This window comes from Protopterus annectens, chromosome 4.part1 (genome assembly GCF_019279795.1).
Source record: "Protopterus annectens isolate FY-2018-M chromosome 4.part1, PAN1.0, whole genome shotgun sequence".
Lineage (NCBI taxonomy): Eukaryota > Metazoa > Chordata > Ceratodontiformes > Protopteridae > Protopterus > Protopterus annectens.
Genome location: NC_056734.1, coordinates 835,959,987 through 835,977,299, shown reverse-complemented (window position 1 = coordinate 835,977,299; position 17,313 = coordinate 835,959,987). Strand labels below are relative to the sequence as shown.

The window sequence follows — 17,313 nt, the reverse complement described above, 5'->3', positions numbered from 1 at the left end:
CATCTGCCTGTGTATGTCCAAAGAATGCAGAATTTTCTCACCCTTGTTCTGTGGATTAGGATAAAAGGTAGGCAAGGGAATGGCTTGGTTAAGGGCCACACTGGACACCACCTTAGGCATAAATGTAGGGTTTGTCCTGAAAGAAATCCTGTCTGGATGAAAAATGATGAAAGGTTCCACAGCCATGAGTGCTTGTAACTCTGAGACTCGCCTTGCAGAGGTTATTGCTAGGAGCAGAGCTGTTTTCCAGGATAAGAATTTTATATCTGCTGTTGATGCTGGCTCGAAAGGAGGCAGTGTGAGTTTTTCCAAAACATAATTGAGGTCACTGGCTGGAATTGGTGCTCTCCTTGGAGGTCTAATGTTTTTGGCCCCTCTGAGGTACTGCCTTATTAAAGGATGAGAAAAGATAGGTGGTTCCGTATTGTAATGGGCTGAAATGGCAGAGGCATGAATCTTAATTGATGAGAAAGAAAGGCCTTTGTTCAGCATCTCAGTTAGGTATTGTAAAATCTGAGGGATATTTGGTACACACGTGTCACTGCCTTGTTCCTGGTTCCAAGCACAGAATCTTTTCCATTTTCCTGCATAAGATTTTCTGGTACTGGGCCTCCTGGCCTCCAAGATAACATCCATAACAGCTTTTGAAAGAGGAGTGTTCTGAATGGCTACATTATCTGCCATGCTGCCAGATTTAAGGTCCTGAGTTGGCTGTGCAGGATCTGATTGTTTTGTTGGGTCAGTAAGTGAGAACTTTGAGGCAATATCCATGCTGGACCTTGAGACAAGCTCTTTAGGATTGGGTACCAGTGCTGGCGTGGCCAGTCTGGTGCAATCAGTATCATATTTGGCTTCCCTTGTCTGACCTTTACCCTGGGAAGGATAGGCAGTGGGGGAAAAGCATATACCGTTAGATTTTTCCAATTGAAGGATAGGGCACCCACTTTCTATGCTTGCTTGTGATAAATCCTTGTGCAAAATCTCTGCAATTGGCAGTTGTGAGGGAAGGCAAATAGATCTATGTCTGGGCATCCCCATTTCCTTATTATCATGCTGAAGACTTGTGGATCCAGTTTCCATTCGTGGGGCTCCATGAGGTTTCTGCTTAGTTCATCTGCCAGAGTATTTGTTTTTCCTGGCAGGAATTGTGCTTGCAGGTGAACTTGAAAAGCCAATGCTGTGTCCCATAAGGTCATTGCTTGTCTGCAGAGGGGGTAGGAATGTGTACCTCCCTGCTTGTTTATGTACCAAATGACCATAGTGTTGTCTGTCTTTATCAGTAACTGTCCTGCATGAAGCAGGTCCTTGAAAGCTGTCAGGGCATTTTGAACAGCTAGCATCTCTTTTTGATTGATGTGAAGATGCATCTGGTTTGCAGGCCTGAATACATTTTCCTGCCATATGGACCACCCAGGCATAATCTGATGCATCCATTTTCAGTGTCTGTCTGGCTATGGGTAATCTGAATGGCAGACCCTTGTTGTGGTGACAGGCTTCTGCCCACCATCGAAACTCCTGTTGCAGGCAGGGAATAAGTGCAATTTCTGTGTCCAGGCTGTGGCAATGCGGAGTCCAAACACTTTTTAGATACCACTGTAGTTTCCTCATATGCAGTCTGGCATATGGAATTAGTAGAATGCAAGATGCCGTGAAACCCATGGCCTGCAGGATTTTCCTTGCAGATAAGTGGGTTTTTGTTGCCAAACTCTTGAAGTAAGTAGTCAGTTGCCTTTGCTTGTCTGGCATGAGATAAGCCATCTGGGCAGTTGTATTTAAGCTTGCACCCAGGAATATTATCTCTTGAGAGGGCACTAGTTTTGATTTCTTTTCGTTTACTGTGTACCCTAGGCCAATTAGAAATCTTTTTACAAATGCCAGATGCTTCAGAAGAATGTCTTTGTCCTCTGCTTGAATTAGGCAGTCATCCAAGTAGGGATATATTTGAATTCCTTTTTGTCTGCAAAACGCAATTACTGGTGCCAGGCATTTTGTGAAGACCCTGAGTGCAGTAGATAAGCCAAAGGGCAGTGCAGAGAATTGATAATGTATTGAGCCAGCTATGAATCTGATTTATCTTCTGCAAGATTGTCTGATTGGGACATGCAGGTATGCTTCTTTTAGGTCCAAAGTTACGAGCCAAGCCTTCTTGCCCAGCATGGGCAGTAGCTGCTGTAGAGTCAACATCTTGAATTTTGGAACTTCCAGAAACATATTTAGTATAGACAGGTCCAGTATTGGTCTCCAGGTTTTGTCCTTTCTGGGTACTAGAAAGAGTCTGGAGTAAAATCCTTGCCCCTGCTCTTGTTGTGGTACTTACTGAATGGCCCTCATGTCCATGAGGGCTGTAATTTGTTTTTGTGCCTCTGCCCATTGATTGTGTGGCAGGTCTGGCATACCTTTTGACCTTGGTAGGGTGTGAAAATGGAACCTGTAGCCTTGGGACACTATGTTCAGGACCCATTTGTCTTGGGTAACCATTTGCCAATTTGATGAAAAAAGTGCTAGTTTTCCCCCTAAGGGGGCTGCCAAATGAAAAGTACTTGGATCTGGTAGAGGAAAGTCATTGGGACGCCTGTATCTGCCTCTTTGTGGTCTGTCTGACATTGAAAGGACCAGTTTTTAGAGGGCCAGTTCTTGCTAAACCTGGGTGGCTGTACCTGTAAGACATCCTTGACTGTCTGCATGGATTTAGCTTTATCCTCCATTTTTTCCACACCTCTTCTGCTTTAGTACCAAACAAAGTATCAGGCTGTAATGGTGCATCTAATAATATTGCTTTAACATGATCAGGCAGATTCTGTTCCTTTAACCAAGCATGCCTCCTAATAACAGAACCTGTAACAGCGGCCCTGCAAGAGGCCTCCAGTGAATCATAACCACATTGCAAAGTATGCTTTCCCACTTGTTCAGCTGCATGCAATAAATCCTGCAATTCCTTGTTCTCTGAACATTAAGTATTTGTCAACATTTTCTGTTTAAGCAGTGACATTAAATATTGCTGATATTTAAGCATATGAAACTGACAATTTAAAGCCCTTACAGCCAGGGTAGCAGAAGTGTAGACTTTTTCCCCCATCTGTCTAGAGCCCTAGAATCCCTATCAGAGGGGACAGGGTTTTTTGCAGTGGAAGCTTTAACCCCTTTGGGACCCTGAGATATAGTTTCTAGGTCAGCAGCGGGTTTTTATATAGGAATTTATAAGAATCCGGGACCCTGTAGTATCTGTCTGGCTTAGCAGGTGCAGTGGGTAAAGAGTCAGGGAACAGGCCGGACTCTAAAAATACATCATCTACAATGTCCAGAACAGGTAGAATAGCAAGGGGTCTGTGCTGAGGAAGTAGCAGAAAGTCTCTGAGCCTTTTCTTAGATTCAGAATAATCTTGGCTCTCCCAGTGGAAATGCTCCCTCATGGTATGCAGGGTTTCCCCAAAAGAATAATCCTCAGGAGGAGAGGCTGAAGGAATGGATTCTTCAGCATCAGAATCCTCATAGGGAAGCATGGAGTAATCCTGTTCAGAAGAGGAATCAGAGGAAATAGAAACCTGATCAGAAGAATCATACTCTGTCTCTTGCCTAGACCTCTTATCAAGAGGGGGATGGGAGCCCCTGATCAAACTAATTAGGTCTTCGGCCATTTTGAGCAACTGTTTTTTAGGCATGGAAGTCTGAGAAGGAGAATGCTGTACTTGGTTTTTTGTCTTTAGAGCTGCTTTAGTCTTTGTCTTTGAAGCTGAAGATGGCTTAATATATAGTTGTGTAGGTCTGAAGACACCCTCAGAAGCCGATGCCTGCTCAGCGGCTCCAGACCCATCTGAGAGAATGATTTCCGAGTGTCCAATACCTTGAGTTTCCAGAGGCCCAGTCGGCTCCACGTGGGAGTTGGAAGCGGGCTGTGACTCTGAGGTAGCGGGTACCAGGGGCTGTGAAAGCGCCTCACTGAGAACCGGCGACTGGCCTAGCAGAGGCTTCATCGTCGGTTTTGGACCTCGGATGCCTATCCTTTTCCTTGTCCTTGCGTTTTTTGTAAACTCTGGTTGTCGGCTGTTCCAACGGCATTATATAATTAAATCTTCGGCTAAAGTAATGAAATGCAAAATCGAACCGACGCTTAATAGTGCGTTGGTTAAATCTAGCAGAAAACCGACAGCTAGCAACGCTGTGATCAGGGCCTAGGCAAAGAATACACTAAGAATGAAAATCCTTATGAGGTATTTGCTTCCCACAAGAAATACAATTGTTAACTTTTTCTGACATCGGTCTGGAGCAAGAAAAAAGTTTCCCCAATGGGGTACTTAGCTTTAATGAAGACTTCAGGTCTGTAATTCAGATTTGAAAATCTCAGGAGTCGGCCGACCGGCACTTGCAAACTGCTTTTGCTTCGGGCACCGCGCGGCAAGAAAGACTGAAGAAAATGGCGTCGGCTGCATCTTTTATACCCCTGGCACACTGACGTCAGGGAAGAGGTGACAGCAACCAACGCCGGACCTAGACTTTGTAATTCTGGCCGACTGAGGGTAGCCTGCCAGCAGGATAACCCAAGAGTAATGACTGCAACAGTGAAACACGATGAACATCATGCAGCCAACGCCATTTTCTTTTGCTTTCCTTGCCCCCGATGTCAGGTGCCCCCAAAAAGGTAGCAAAAATAAATATATATATATATATATATATATATATATATACACACACACACACACACACACACACACACACACACACACACACACACACACACACACACACACACACACACACACACACACACCAAGCAAATACACCACATAGGTTGTAGAAATTAGTGAAGGAAAGATAAACTCCAGAATGACAGGGGGATGGTGGGAGGGTAACCTGGACTGCAACAGTGAATACACTCAAACATCTACATTTATGGTAAGTGTACACAACTGTACTATGTTCTTCATGTTTCACTGTTGCAGTCATTACATTTGGGTAGAATCCCAAAGCTATGGTTGGGAGGCTGGAGCTAAACAGTATTAGGAGCGGCTATAAGGCCCTGCAGAACTGCAGTGGCAAAGCCTGCCCTGGATTTAGAGTAGAGAGGCAAATGATAATGCTTTGTAAAGGTGTGAACAGAACTCCAAGTAGCAGCCTCTAGAATGTCTTTGGTTGGTACACCCCTTAGAAAGGCTACTGAAGTAGCTGCAGCTCTGGTGGAATGAGACCTAATGCCCTTGGGCACAGGTTTACCATGGTGTAAGTAGCAGAAACGGATGCAGTGGCTTATCCACTTTGAAATTGTCTGCTTTGATATAGCCTTGCCTTCTGATCCTGCAGCATATGTCACTAGTAATTGCTCAGTTTTTCTTAGAGCTTTAGTCCTGCTTAAGTAGAATCTTAGCTGTCTGTGTACATCCAAGGAATGCAGAATTCTCTCCCCCTTGTTCTGTGGATTTGGATAAAAGGTTGGCAGATGAATTGTTTGGTTAAGAGCCACACTAGAAACCACCTTAGGCATAAAAGTAGGATTTGTCCTCAGAGATACCCTCTGTCTGGGTAAAATATAATAAAAGGCTCTACACCCATGAGGGCCTGTAGCTCTGAAACTCTTCTTGCTGAAGTAATTGCTAGTAGCAGAGCTGTTTTCCATGATAAGAACTTTATATCAGCGGTAGCAGCTGGTTCAAATGGAGGCAGGGTGACCTTTTCCAACACATAAATTGAGTTCCCATGCAGGCAGTGGTGATCTTCTAGGAGGCCTTAAAGTTTTGGCTCCTCTAAGATACTGCTTTAGTAAAGGATGAGAAAAGATTGGTGGCTCTGTATTTTAATGAGCCGAAATGGCAGAGGCATGGATTTTAATTGATGAGAAAGATAGGCCATTGTCAAGCATCTCAGTTTAGTATTGCAATATCTGAGGAATATTTGGTTCTGCTGTATCAGTTCCTTGTGCTTGATTCTAAGCACAGAATCTCTTCCATTTGCCAGCATAAGATTTTCTAGTACTAGGCCTTCTGGCTTCCAAAATGACATCCATCACAGCTTTACTGAGAGGAGTTGCTTGTATGATTACATGATCAGCCATGCTGCCAGGTTCAAAGTCTGTAGTTGATTGTACAGGATCTGATTGTTTTGCTGGGACAGTAGTTGTGGTCTTTGAGGCAAGGTCCAAGCTGGGTATTGAGACAAGCTCTTTAGGACTGGGTTATCAGTATTGGCGGGGCCAGTCTGGGGCAATTAGTATCATGTTTGGTTTCTCTTGTCTGACTTTTAGGAGGAACTTGGGGAGAAGAGGCAGAGGTGGAAAGTGTAAACTGATAGGTTTTTCCAACTGAAGGATGGGGCGTCCACTTTCCAGAGTGCTTTGTTTTCCTGGCAGGAACTGAGCTTGAAGATGTATTTGGTAGGTCAAAGCTGTGTCCCACAGTGCCATGGCTAATCTGCATAGGGGGTAGGGGTGTGTGCCCCCTTGCTTGTTTATATACCACGACTGTAGTGTTTTCGGTCTTTATCAGTAGTTGTCCTGGATGAAGTAAGTCCTTGAAGGCTGTTAGGACATTTTGAACAGCTAGCATCTCTTTCTGGTTGATATGTAGATGCATTTGTTTTGGTGACCATATGCCCTGAATGCATCTTCCTGCCATGTGGGACCCCCAGGCATAATCTGGTGCATCTGTTGTTATGGTTTGGCTGGCAGGGGGTAGAGTGAATGGCCATCCCATGTTCTGGTGACATGCCTTTGCCCACCAAAGAAACTCCTGTTGCAGGCAGGAAATGAGAGGAATCATTGTTTCCAGACTGTGAGAATGTTGACTCCATAAACATTTTAGGTACCATTGAAGTTTCCTCATATGCAGTCTTGCATATGGAATCAGTAGGATGCAGGATGCCATGAAGCCCAGAGCCTGCAGAATTTGTCTTGCAGAAGTCTGGGTCTTTGTTGCCATCAGTTTGAAGTAAGTAGTCAGTTGCCTTTGCTTGTCTGGCATGAGGTAAGCCATCTGGGCAGTTGTATTCAAGCTTGCACACAGGAATGTTATCTTTTGAGAGGGTACCAATTGTGATTTCTTTTCGTTTATTGTGTACCCTAGGCATGTTAGAAGCCTTTTCACAAACGCCAGGTGTCGAAGAAGAGTGTCCTTGTTCTCTGCTTGAATGAGACAGTCGTCCAAGTAAGGATATATTTGTATACTTTTTTGTCTGCAAAATGCAATTACTGGTGCCAGGCACTTTGTAAAGACCCTGGGCGCAGTAGATAAGCCAAAGGGCAACGGCAGAGAATTGGTAATGCATTAAGCCAGCCTTGAATCTGAGGTATCTTCTGCACGATTGTCTTACTGGGACATGCAGGTATGCCTCTTTTAGGTCTAAAGTCACCAGCCAAGCATTCTTACCCAACATGGGCAGAAGTTGCTGCAAAGTCAGCATTTTGAATTTTGGAATGTCCAGGTATGTGTTCAAAATCGATAAATCCAGTACTGGCCGCCAGGCCTTGTCCTTTCTGGGTACCAAGAAAGGACAATTCTGGAGTAAAAACCTTGTCCTTTTTCCTGTTCTGGTACTGTCTGAATGGCCTCCATATCCACAAGGGATGTAACCTGTTTCTGTGCCTCTGCCCATTGATTTTTTGGCAGATCTGGCCAACTATTTGCCACTGGCAGAGTGTGGAAATGGAATCTGTATCCCTGTGATACGATGTTTAGTACCCACTTGTCCTGGGTTATTAACTGCCAATTTTGAGCAAAAAGGTGCTGCCAAAAGATAAGTGCTTGGTGCACGCAGAGGGAATTCATTGGGATTGCTTTCTGTAGGTTTGCGCTTCATCTCCTCCAGATTTCGAGGGGATAGCGCAACATTGCTTTGACCTGTATGAATCTTGCGCCTGGTATCTGGAACCCTTAGGGCATCTGGATTTGCCCCTTTGAGCTCTGTCTGACACATGAAAGGACCAATTTTTTTGTAGGCCAGTGTCTACTGAATCTTGGTGGCTGCACTTGTAAGAAGTCTTTAACAGTTTGCATAAACTTAGCTTTGTCTTCCATTTTCTAAAAACCTCTTCTACCTTAATACCAAACAGAGAATCATGCTGTAAAGGTGCATCTAGCAATTTAGCTTTAACATGATCAGGCAAATTTTGTTCCTTTAACCAGGCATGCCTCCTATAACCACCGATCCAGTAACTGCGGCTCTGCAAGAGGCCTCTAAGGAATCAAAACCACATTGCAAAGTATGCTTTCCAACTTGTTCAGCTGCATGCAATAATTCCTGCAATTCTTTATTTTCTGCACATTCTGAAATCAACATCATTTTCTGTTTCAGCAATCCCATAACATGTTGTTGGTATATGAAATTGACAGTTTACGGCCCTGATTGCCAAGGTTGCAGATGTATAAACCTTTTTTCCCCATCTGTCCAGTGCCCTTGAATCTCTGTCAGAGGGGGTTGGACTTTTTGCTGTTGAGGCCTTAACTCCCTTTGGACCCTGTGAAATAGTTTCAGGATCAGCAGCAGGGTTTCTAAATAAAAATTTATGTGAGTCAGGGACCCTGTAATATCTTTCAGGCTTACTGGGAGCCGAAGGTAAGGAGTCAGGGGACAAGCTTGACTCCGAAAACACATCATCCACAATGTCTAAAACAGGGTAGAATGGCTAAAGGCCTGTGCTGAGGGAGAAGAAGGAAATCCCTGAGCCTCTTTTTTGATTCTGAGAAGTCTTGACTCTCCCAATGAAAATGCTCCCTCAAAGTATGCAAGGTTTCTCCAAATGAATAATCCTCAGGAGGAAATGCAGATGGAATAGATTCCTCAGCATCAAAATCCTCATAGGGAGGCATAGATAATTCCTGATCAGAAGAGGAATCAGAAGAAATAGAAACCTGATCTGAAGATTCATAATCAGTGTCTTGCCTAGGCCTCTTATCAGGAGGGGGATGGGCACCCCTGATCAAGGTAATAAGGTCTTCAGCCATTTTGATCATCTGTTTTTTAGGCATAGAGGCCTGTGCACGTGGCTCATGCATCATTTTTTTAGTTTTAGAAGTTGCTTTAGTCTTTGGTTTTGCAGCTTTCGTCGGTTTGATATACAAACGTTGAAGTCTGAATACACCCTCAGAAGCTGGTACCTGCTCAGCGGCTCCGGACCCATCCGAGGGAGATACATCCGTCAGTCCAATACCTTGAGTATCTTGTGGCATGCTGGACTCCACATGGGTGTCGGTAGAAGCCTGCAACTCAAAGGTAGCGGGTATCAGCGGCTGCAAAAGCGCCTCACTGAGTACAGGCGAACCGGCAACTGGCTTAGGAGAAGCTTCATCTGTTTTGGATCTCGACTGCCTTTCTCTGTCCTTTTCTTTGCGTTTTTTTATGTACTCCGGTAGTCGGATTACTATCCGACGACATTTCTGAGTAGTTAAATCTGTTTAAAAATACTTTGATGCAAAAATACACCAACGCTTAATAGTGTGTTGGTTAAATCTAGCACAAAACCGACAGCCAGGCACGTTGTGATCAGGGCCTAGGCAAGGAATACAGTATAACTGGAAATCCTTATGAGGTATTTGCTTTTCACAAGTAATACAATTATTAACTTTTTCTGACATTGGTAAAAAGCAAGAAAAAAAGTTTCCCCAACGGGTACTTAGCTTTAGTGAAGACTTCGGTTCTGAAACTCAAACTCGAATATTTCAGTAGTCGGTTGACCGGCACTTGCGAAATGCTACTGCTTCGGGCACTGCGCAGCAAGAAAGACTAAAGAAAATGGTTTCGGCTGCATGTTTTATACCCCTGACAACCTGACGTCATGGAAGAGGAGACAGCAACCGACACAGGACCCAAGACTTTGGAATTCAGGCAGACTGAGGGCAACCTGCCAGCAGATTACCCAAATGTAATGACTGCAACAGTGAAACACGAAGAATATCTTTACAGTTAAACTGCAATCTTTATCAGTCGTCGGCTATGAACAGAAAAAAAAAAAAAACTGGACCCTTTCATGTCTGGTGGGACCTCTTGGATGACTCTTTTTGCAAAAGGTTTGCAACTTTGTCTATGGCCATCACTTCTGATAGGATAGGAAGTCAGGAGGGGAAGAGATGACAGCATTGTAGGTGAATCGTGCAGCATACCTTATCCAGCTGTACTGTGTGATGGCCTGCCACACCTGAGGATGAAGGGGTCTATGTTTAACCATCAAACAACATTTCCTTCAAATGGCTAAATATCAAAACCTAACCATCGAATGTTCATTCAGCAAACATTCATTTCAACAAACAGGAAAGTAACTAGTTGGCCAACCCTTTCCTGTCTGCCCTTTTCCTCATGTAGTGCAGTCTCTGAGTTGGTATATATAGTTAGGGGGATGGGGGGGCACAGCCCCCTACTCTTGGTGGTGTGGGGTGCTCAGTTGCTAAGCTCCCCACGTGGGAAACTTTGAAATACAGCGTTGTGTGAGATAGGGAAGTGTTGGCTAACTAGTTACTTTCCCTGGTGAAAAAATGAATGTTCACGGAATGAACGTTTGATGGTTAGGGTTCAATGTTTTGCCGTTCGATGGAAATGTTATTCGATAGTTAAACATAGACCCAGGATGAAGTGATTTTCAACCCCTGACTTCCTTTAGAGAGGAACAATTGGGCAAGCCCTCATGGATTCTGTGACTGATTTCTTGGGGGGGGGGTGGGGGGGCAGCTGTGAATTCCTGGTTCTGCAGACCCACCTATATGAAAGCATTAATTCAGGAAGCCCCCACATCCATGGGAATTTTTCTAATTAGTACCTATACGGATGCTGTTGTTTTCTTTGAACCATACATTCCAAGCACTCTTCTGGTTCCTAGGAAAAGTCCTCTGAGGAGTGGAGACCATAATGCATCTTTACCTCCATCTCACTCTTTTGCAACTTGTCTTTCACTTAGGGTTCAAATAGTTACATGCAAAATTACAGTGCTTCAGCCAAACTTTGTAGACCATTGCTAAGCTGGATCCAGCCACCTCTGCTGCTTCATCAGATTCTGTATGAATCAGTCTCATGAGCAGTGTAATTAAATTAACCACTGTTGTAACCTGTCACTCCAGCATCCTTCTGAGATCACTGTACGTTAACCTTCTCAGAGTATCCAGTGTAGATTCTGTTAGATCATGCTGAAAACTTGCCAAGCGAGTCAGGAAATTCAATGACAGAGTGGAGAATTACCTGAGGCATAAACAAGCTCTCTAAATTAATCCACAGCCTCAGAAATTCTCTTGGATCTCTCTCTCTCTCTTTTTTAAGGTTTACTACCACTAACTCCGGAGTTAGTTAAGCAAGCCTTGCTCCAAGCCCATCTGTTCTTGTGGGAGATGGGGGTGTTGAAGATCCTATTCGGTCTCCTAGATACATTCCACCATGTCTGGTTCTTGCAGTGTCCAATCTACTATCAATACCACCATGCTGCCAGTATGAAGGACCACCCAAGAAGTCTCTCTTCTTTAGGGGAGGTGGGGGTCAGCTTGCCATGACACATTCTGATGCATCATTTCTGCTATTTCTACAAGCTTGGTGTAATCAGAGGGGGATGGGGGGACTCTGTCCATTCATCTAAATTGGTATCTGGGTGGGGATTCTGTTGGGGAGTCCAAATGCTCCATTTACATTTTCTCATCCTTGGGCCATTTGGAGGGGACTCATCTGAATGTGTGTGATGGGTTTCTGATAGGGCTACCTGAAATCACTGGAGACTTTCCATCCCTCTGGCCATCTTGGTCAAGGATGAAAGACCAAGTTATCTAAATAAACAGCACTGTGGGGTGGGGACAAAGTGGATGCAGACTCCTGGGGTAATGTTGAGCACAATGGGTTACATATGCACCACCTACTTTATCTAGCTTCTAATAGCAAAACATTTAATACCAATGAAGCCAATCTCCCAGTTGATGTAGAGACCCACAACATTGACCTGGAGAGACAGGTTCTAGCCAACATGCAGAAGTCAGTGCCAATGGAAAATGTAGCAAAATGTACTCAGTATCCCACAAGGGATTGTACCTACACATTACAGTTGAAGAACACTGTGAACTAAAAAATCTGATATGTTCTTTCCTCTTTTATACAGGATACTAGGTACTTTACCCAAAAACTTACAGAAAAAGTATTTTTTTTAAAAGTACAAGCATACTATTTTTAAACATTTCAAACATTTTCTCAGTAAGCTAATTGTACTGAGTAACAAAACATATTTCTCTTTTCCCATTCCAGATTTTATCTTTGTACTAAGTAATTATCACAAATTCTCTATGCATCTTTATCTAGTAAATATTTGAGGCATCCTTCATAACTTTGCCATATGCCAACATAACTTCACAGGAATTGACTATATAAAACATTTTTTTGTACTTTATCTGCTTCTAACAAAAAAGATGCTCCCTCATTATAAATTCTTCTAACTCTTAAGAATTCACCATGTGGCAGAGTACAAAATAAACTGTGTGGGGTGGGGGTGATAACCATGGTAACGATGGGTTTCTTAAAAACTATCATTACGACCCTGTACAGTGAGAGCTAAACGATGAACTTTTATTGTAAAAAAAATCAAATAAATGGACAGGAAAACTAAACCTGTTGTCAGACAAATTCTGAATGAACCACAGAAACTCATTCTACTAATGTTATTTTTGCGGGAAGGTTAATGGCAGGAATTTGCAGCCTTTGTGTTATTAAACAAAGGTTATTCTATAGTTAAAAAAAAATCAAAATAATACTGCAGTGCAGTGGTTAATGTTCTTTTCTCATATATCTTTGCACTGCAGTTCAGTTCCACTAGAATTGCCTGCTGTCAGTCTGCAAACCATCCATATGTCCACCGGAAGTTAAAATGGTTTCTTCTCAAATCTCAAAAACATGTCATTGGATGGTCTGACAATCCTCAAAGCTGTCCAGAAGCATGTATGCAGTATTCAAATGAGTGTATGCATGTGCCTGCAACAGGCCAGCATCCCATGCAATACCGGCTCTATGCTTTAGCCCCACTGCTTGCAAAGATAAGAATGTCTGGTTTCCCTGCAACCCTGAACAGGATAGGTATTAGAGAATGAATGAACTTATCATCAAAGTCTAAATCTCTGGTAAAAATGGACACAGCAGCAATTCTCACACTCTTTTTGAAAGTATTAAGTTGTGGTACTATGCACAGTCTGAAACATTGTCAAGCATGTTTCTAAGGATGAATTGCCAGCCTCAGAATGACACAAAATATACCACATACAATCTGGAACACAGAGACCAGCAGAAACTCTAGTAACAGTTCTTTCAGAAACTGAACTTCATATGGGGTGCTGTACACCATACAAGTAAGACTTCTTCCAGCAGATGATAGTGCTGAAATTAACAGCAATGTCCTTTCCAGAATGTCAGACATGACCAGAAGAGCTGCAACAGCCTTTGGACATATTGTCACAAATGCAAACATGACTCCCCAGGCAAGTATCAAACAACAGATAGCAGATTAAGGTAAAAATAAGGGATAGCAAGATTTCTAAGGTGCTATAAACTGTACACCTTAGAAGTCAGTGGCCAAATATTTTTCTCTGATGCAATGAATGCTGAAAAACACAGCATATTTTTGCAGTAATCATATATTTAATTTAGTTTCACTGTGTTGAAATGCTGAGCACTTTATATGGATGCATAAAAAACTGGAAGTCAAACTCCATGTCTGCCTCACATAATCCAGAAGGAAAGTTACCATGTGTGCTCAGCTAATCTTTGCTGAGAATTAAAAAATAAATAAAATAAGAAAATAATGAAATCTGCAAAGAAATCTAGTACAAGATACAGCAAGACTGTCATTTACTGTGGAAGAGACTCAATGAATTAAAATCTTCTTTCGACAGATATGAAAAGCAAGTATCTGCTTCACTGATGCATTCTTTCTGTGACACAGTAATTAACTACTAGCAACTTTATGACAGCCACTGTGGAACTCAAAGCAGGACAACAAACAATGTAGGCTTCTACTTTTTCAGTTGCCATAATATTCTAAGGAAGTCAAAGAACTGCAGTCAGAGTTGCACTGTATCAGCCCCCTCCAAAATGTTGCAAATGGGCCTTCCCCATGTGATCCTTTGCCCACTTGCCTTGAAGTTAGGTATGTCAAAAAAAAAAAAAAAAGATCAATTTCATTTTAATGAACAGGCAGTCCTAAGGGGGTCTATATCATATTGTTGAAGTCTGACAACTTCGAAGCGCTTAAGGTCGAACATTAATGTTAAAAGTGTTAAAACGTCGAATGTCAAAAAAAAAAAAAAAAACATTTAAAACCCAAAACAAACAAAAAAAATGCTCTATGCAGGGAGGCAGGCCCCCCCCTGCACCCCCACACCCCTGCTACTTAAATATACCAACTCCGAGATCGCACTACAGTGCAGTAAAGGGAAATCTTCCCTTCCCGCACTCTATGGCGATTCCCCACTAAATGTTTCGAAGTTCTGACACTTTGAACATTCAAGTTCGACCTTTAGTGCTTCAAAGTTGTCATACTTCAATATTATGATATAGACCCGTCCTAAGGCATACTGTTAGGTTTGTCCTGCTTTTTATAAACAAACTTGAAAAGCCGTGAAATTTTAAGTTGCCCATTTGCCAATATGACTTTACTACTCAAATGACAAACTTGGTAATCTTACCTGTGTCTGCTCATCAATCTCTCTTCTTATCCTGTCACCCAGCACAATGAGTACAGAGACTGCCATTTGAACATCACCTTGCTCTGCATAGAAATGAAGCATCTCCTTCACAATGGGGTTGAAATAGTCTGAAGGTAAGCGATTGTCGTAAAGGGGCTGAGAGATGGAGATTAGTGAAAAGGACTCTATGGGTGTCAGGCATGCTATCTCTGCTTCATTCCCACTGACGTGAGGAGAGTCGGCCTTCTCCTGCAGGTGATCAGGGGTTGAAGGGTTGTCCACAATCTCGTGGCGTAGGGGAAAGGCCTCCTGTGGAAGGGTGTAATCCTGCTCCTCAGCTGCAGAAGAAAAATAATATATTTCACTTGATGGTATGAATGGAGAAAGTAAAAAAAATATCTTGCATACTTCTTACAACATACCATTCCTACAGACAAAGAACAATTACATTCTTCTTTAAACAGACATCAGCGGAAAAGTGGTCTTGTAAGCTCTCACTCAGTCTTACTTTTCACCAGTTCATTGACTATCTGAAGTGCACAAGGCCATCTGCAAAAGAAGTGAAGCTGTGCCACCACTGCACAACACATTAACTTTCCTTAAAGGCTGAAATTATCAGGTAAAATCAAGGTACTCTTTCTAGATGAAACATCCCATTCTTAAAACAACACCTATGGTCTGTGTAAAATCCCCAAACTTTTACTCCTGGTTTAATTTCTCCAAGTACTTTGGGTTTTTAATAACATGGCATGGATGGATCCCATTTCTAAGTCAAGGTACCATTAGAGTCCATGAAATTAGCATTGTTTCAGTCTTTGATGTTAGCCAAAAGTGCTTTTGTCAGCACCTACAATGTGCTCAGACCTGCCTCCTTCTGTAACTCATATAGGGTTGCATGTACTGGTAGCATATCGAAGTATGACTGTAAATTCTTTCTTATTAGGATGGTTTCCCGGTGGGATGAGTTCCTTGATAAATGTTATAATTTGATGAATATGTTCCTTAATAGAGGTTATCCTGAACTTTTGATCACACCCGTTGTGAAAGAAGTTATTAAGAGGAAATCCCAGTTTTATGTGCCACTGTTGGGTTCTACGCAACAAGCCTCGGATTCAGTTACCCTGGCTGTTGGAATATCACGGTCTGCCCTACCTAATTAATTAAATTCTGGACAGTCTTTCACACATGTGGAAACTATGAAAAACCCACGTCATTCTTCTTTTATTACTACATATAATGCAGACAGTGAGCGGTTATATTTAAGAATTGGGAATTGATCTCTTATAATAGGGATGTGTATGAAAAACTTGGAGCACACCCTAAAATTGTTTCTAAACGTGGGAGATCATTTAAAAATTATTTTGACAGTATGTCGACCAGTAGGAGTGATACTCTAGGAAAGATGACGAGGTGTGGGGCTTGTACACAGTGCCATATGATTTGGCAAGCAGATGTTGTCCAAGTGAATAATAGGATTATTAGGCCAAAGGGACACTATAACTGTTATACTCAAGGTGTTATTTACATTACTCTTTGTAAACAATGCCCAGCATTTTACATGGGCAAAACGGAACGCAAATTAAAACAGCGCATTTATGAGCATTGTTATGATATAAAAAAACAGAAGGCCACTAATGCACTTTATAAAAATCTGACGAAATACTGCGATCATAGTTTTGGGTTTTTCATATTGGAACAAGTTGAGCACCATCCTAGAGGTGGTCCTTAGTCCATTATTCTGGAACAAAGGGAATTATGGTGGCAGATTTTTTTAAATGCCTCTGTCTTGCCTGGTTTAAATGAAGGTGTCAGCATTAATAGTTTGCTGAAAATGAAGGCATATGAAAAGTGATTTGAAGAGAGCTTTTGTATTTCATTTTATTGGATTTTACAAATTTATTAACATTTACATATTTCTAGTTATCCGTGTTAATAGTACAAGCACTGAGTTTGTGTGTGCTACCACTTTAATTTTAAATACTGACTAAATCATGTGATTAGCAGACAGTAGGCACTGGATCATAGGACTCTTTTTAAATGTCTGAGGAAGTCTACTATGTGGATGAAAACTCTCACCTTATTTTTTGCATTATTAAATATCGGTTGTACTCTGTGTGCTATTCACCTTGTTTTTATTTTATCTACACCAAAAACTCATTGCAGAAATGTGGTCTTCTGCCCATACCTGGCTGGTATGTCCGTGAATGCTGAGCACACAGTATTCTTTTCTTTTATCTGTCTCGCACTTACAGCTATAATTTATTGTCAAGAAATATTTACTGCACTTTAGTACAAAAATTAATCCCCTATTACAATACATGCAGAATAATGTTCTGGAGCAGGAATGGGGTTAAAGGGAAGTCAGGAACGAGTGGTGGCTGGTGACTTCAAATCAAAGGGGGGCTGCAAGAGACAACTGAATGGGTGGGGTCAATGGGAAGGGGTGCAGCCAACTAGAAAGGGGAGGAGCTATGCTCAAAACCACAAAAACGAACTAAATACACTGCCCTGGGTGCCAAACCGTCATTATGAGAGTCCAATCAACACAAAATGAAGTGTAGAAGAATAGAAATATTTCAATGCATTGACTGCATGACAGCTTACTTAATATCTAGATGGAAACAAAAAGGTTGTGAGGCATGAAAAAAGAATTACTTTTTAAATACATTAATGGAATGCCAGTCAAAATCAAGTATAA

General features: G+C 42.2%; 1 protein-coding gene across 1 annotated transcript in view; it reads right to left on the bottom strand.

Moving 5' to 3' along the window:
* WDR24 (WD repeat domain 24) overlaps positions 1–17,313 on the bottom strand; it is a 640,974-nt gene that overhangs the window by 75,430 nt on the left and 548,231 nt on the right. The window contains exon 8 of the mRNA XM_044070612.1: positions 14,616–14,953. Within this exon, the coding sequence (XP_043926547.1) occupies positions 14,616–14,953 (338 nt within the window). The remainder of the gene's footprint in view (positions 1–14,615; positions 14,954–17,313) is intronic.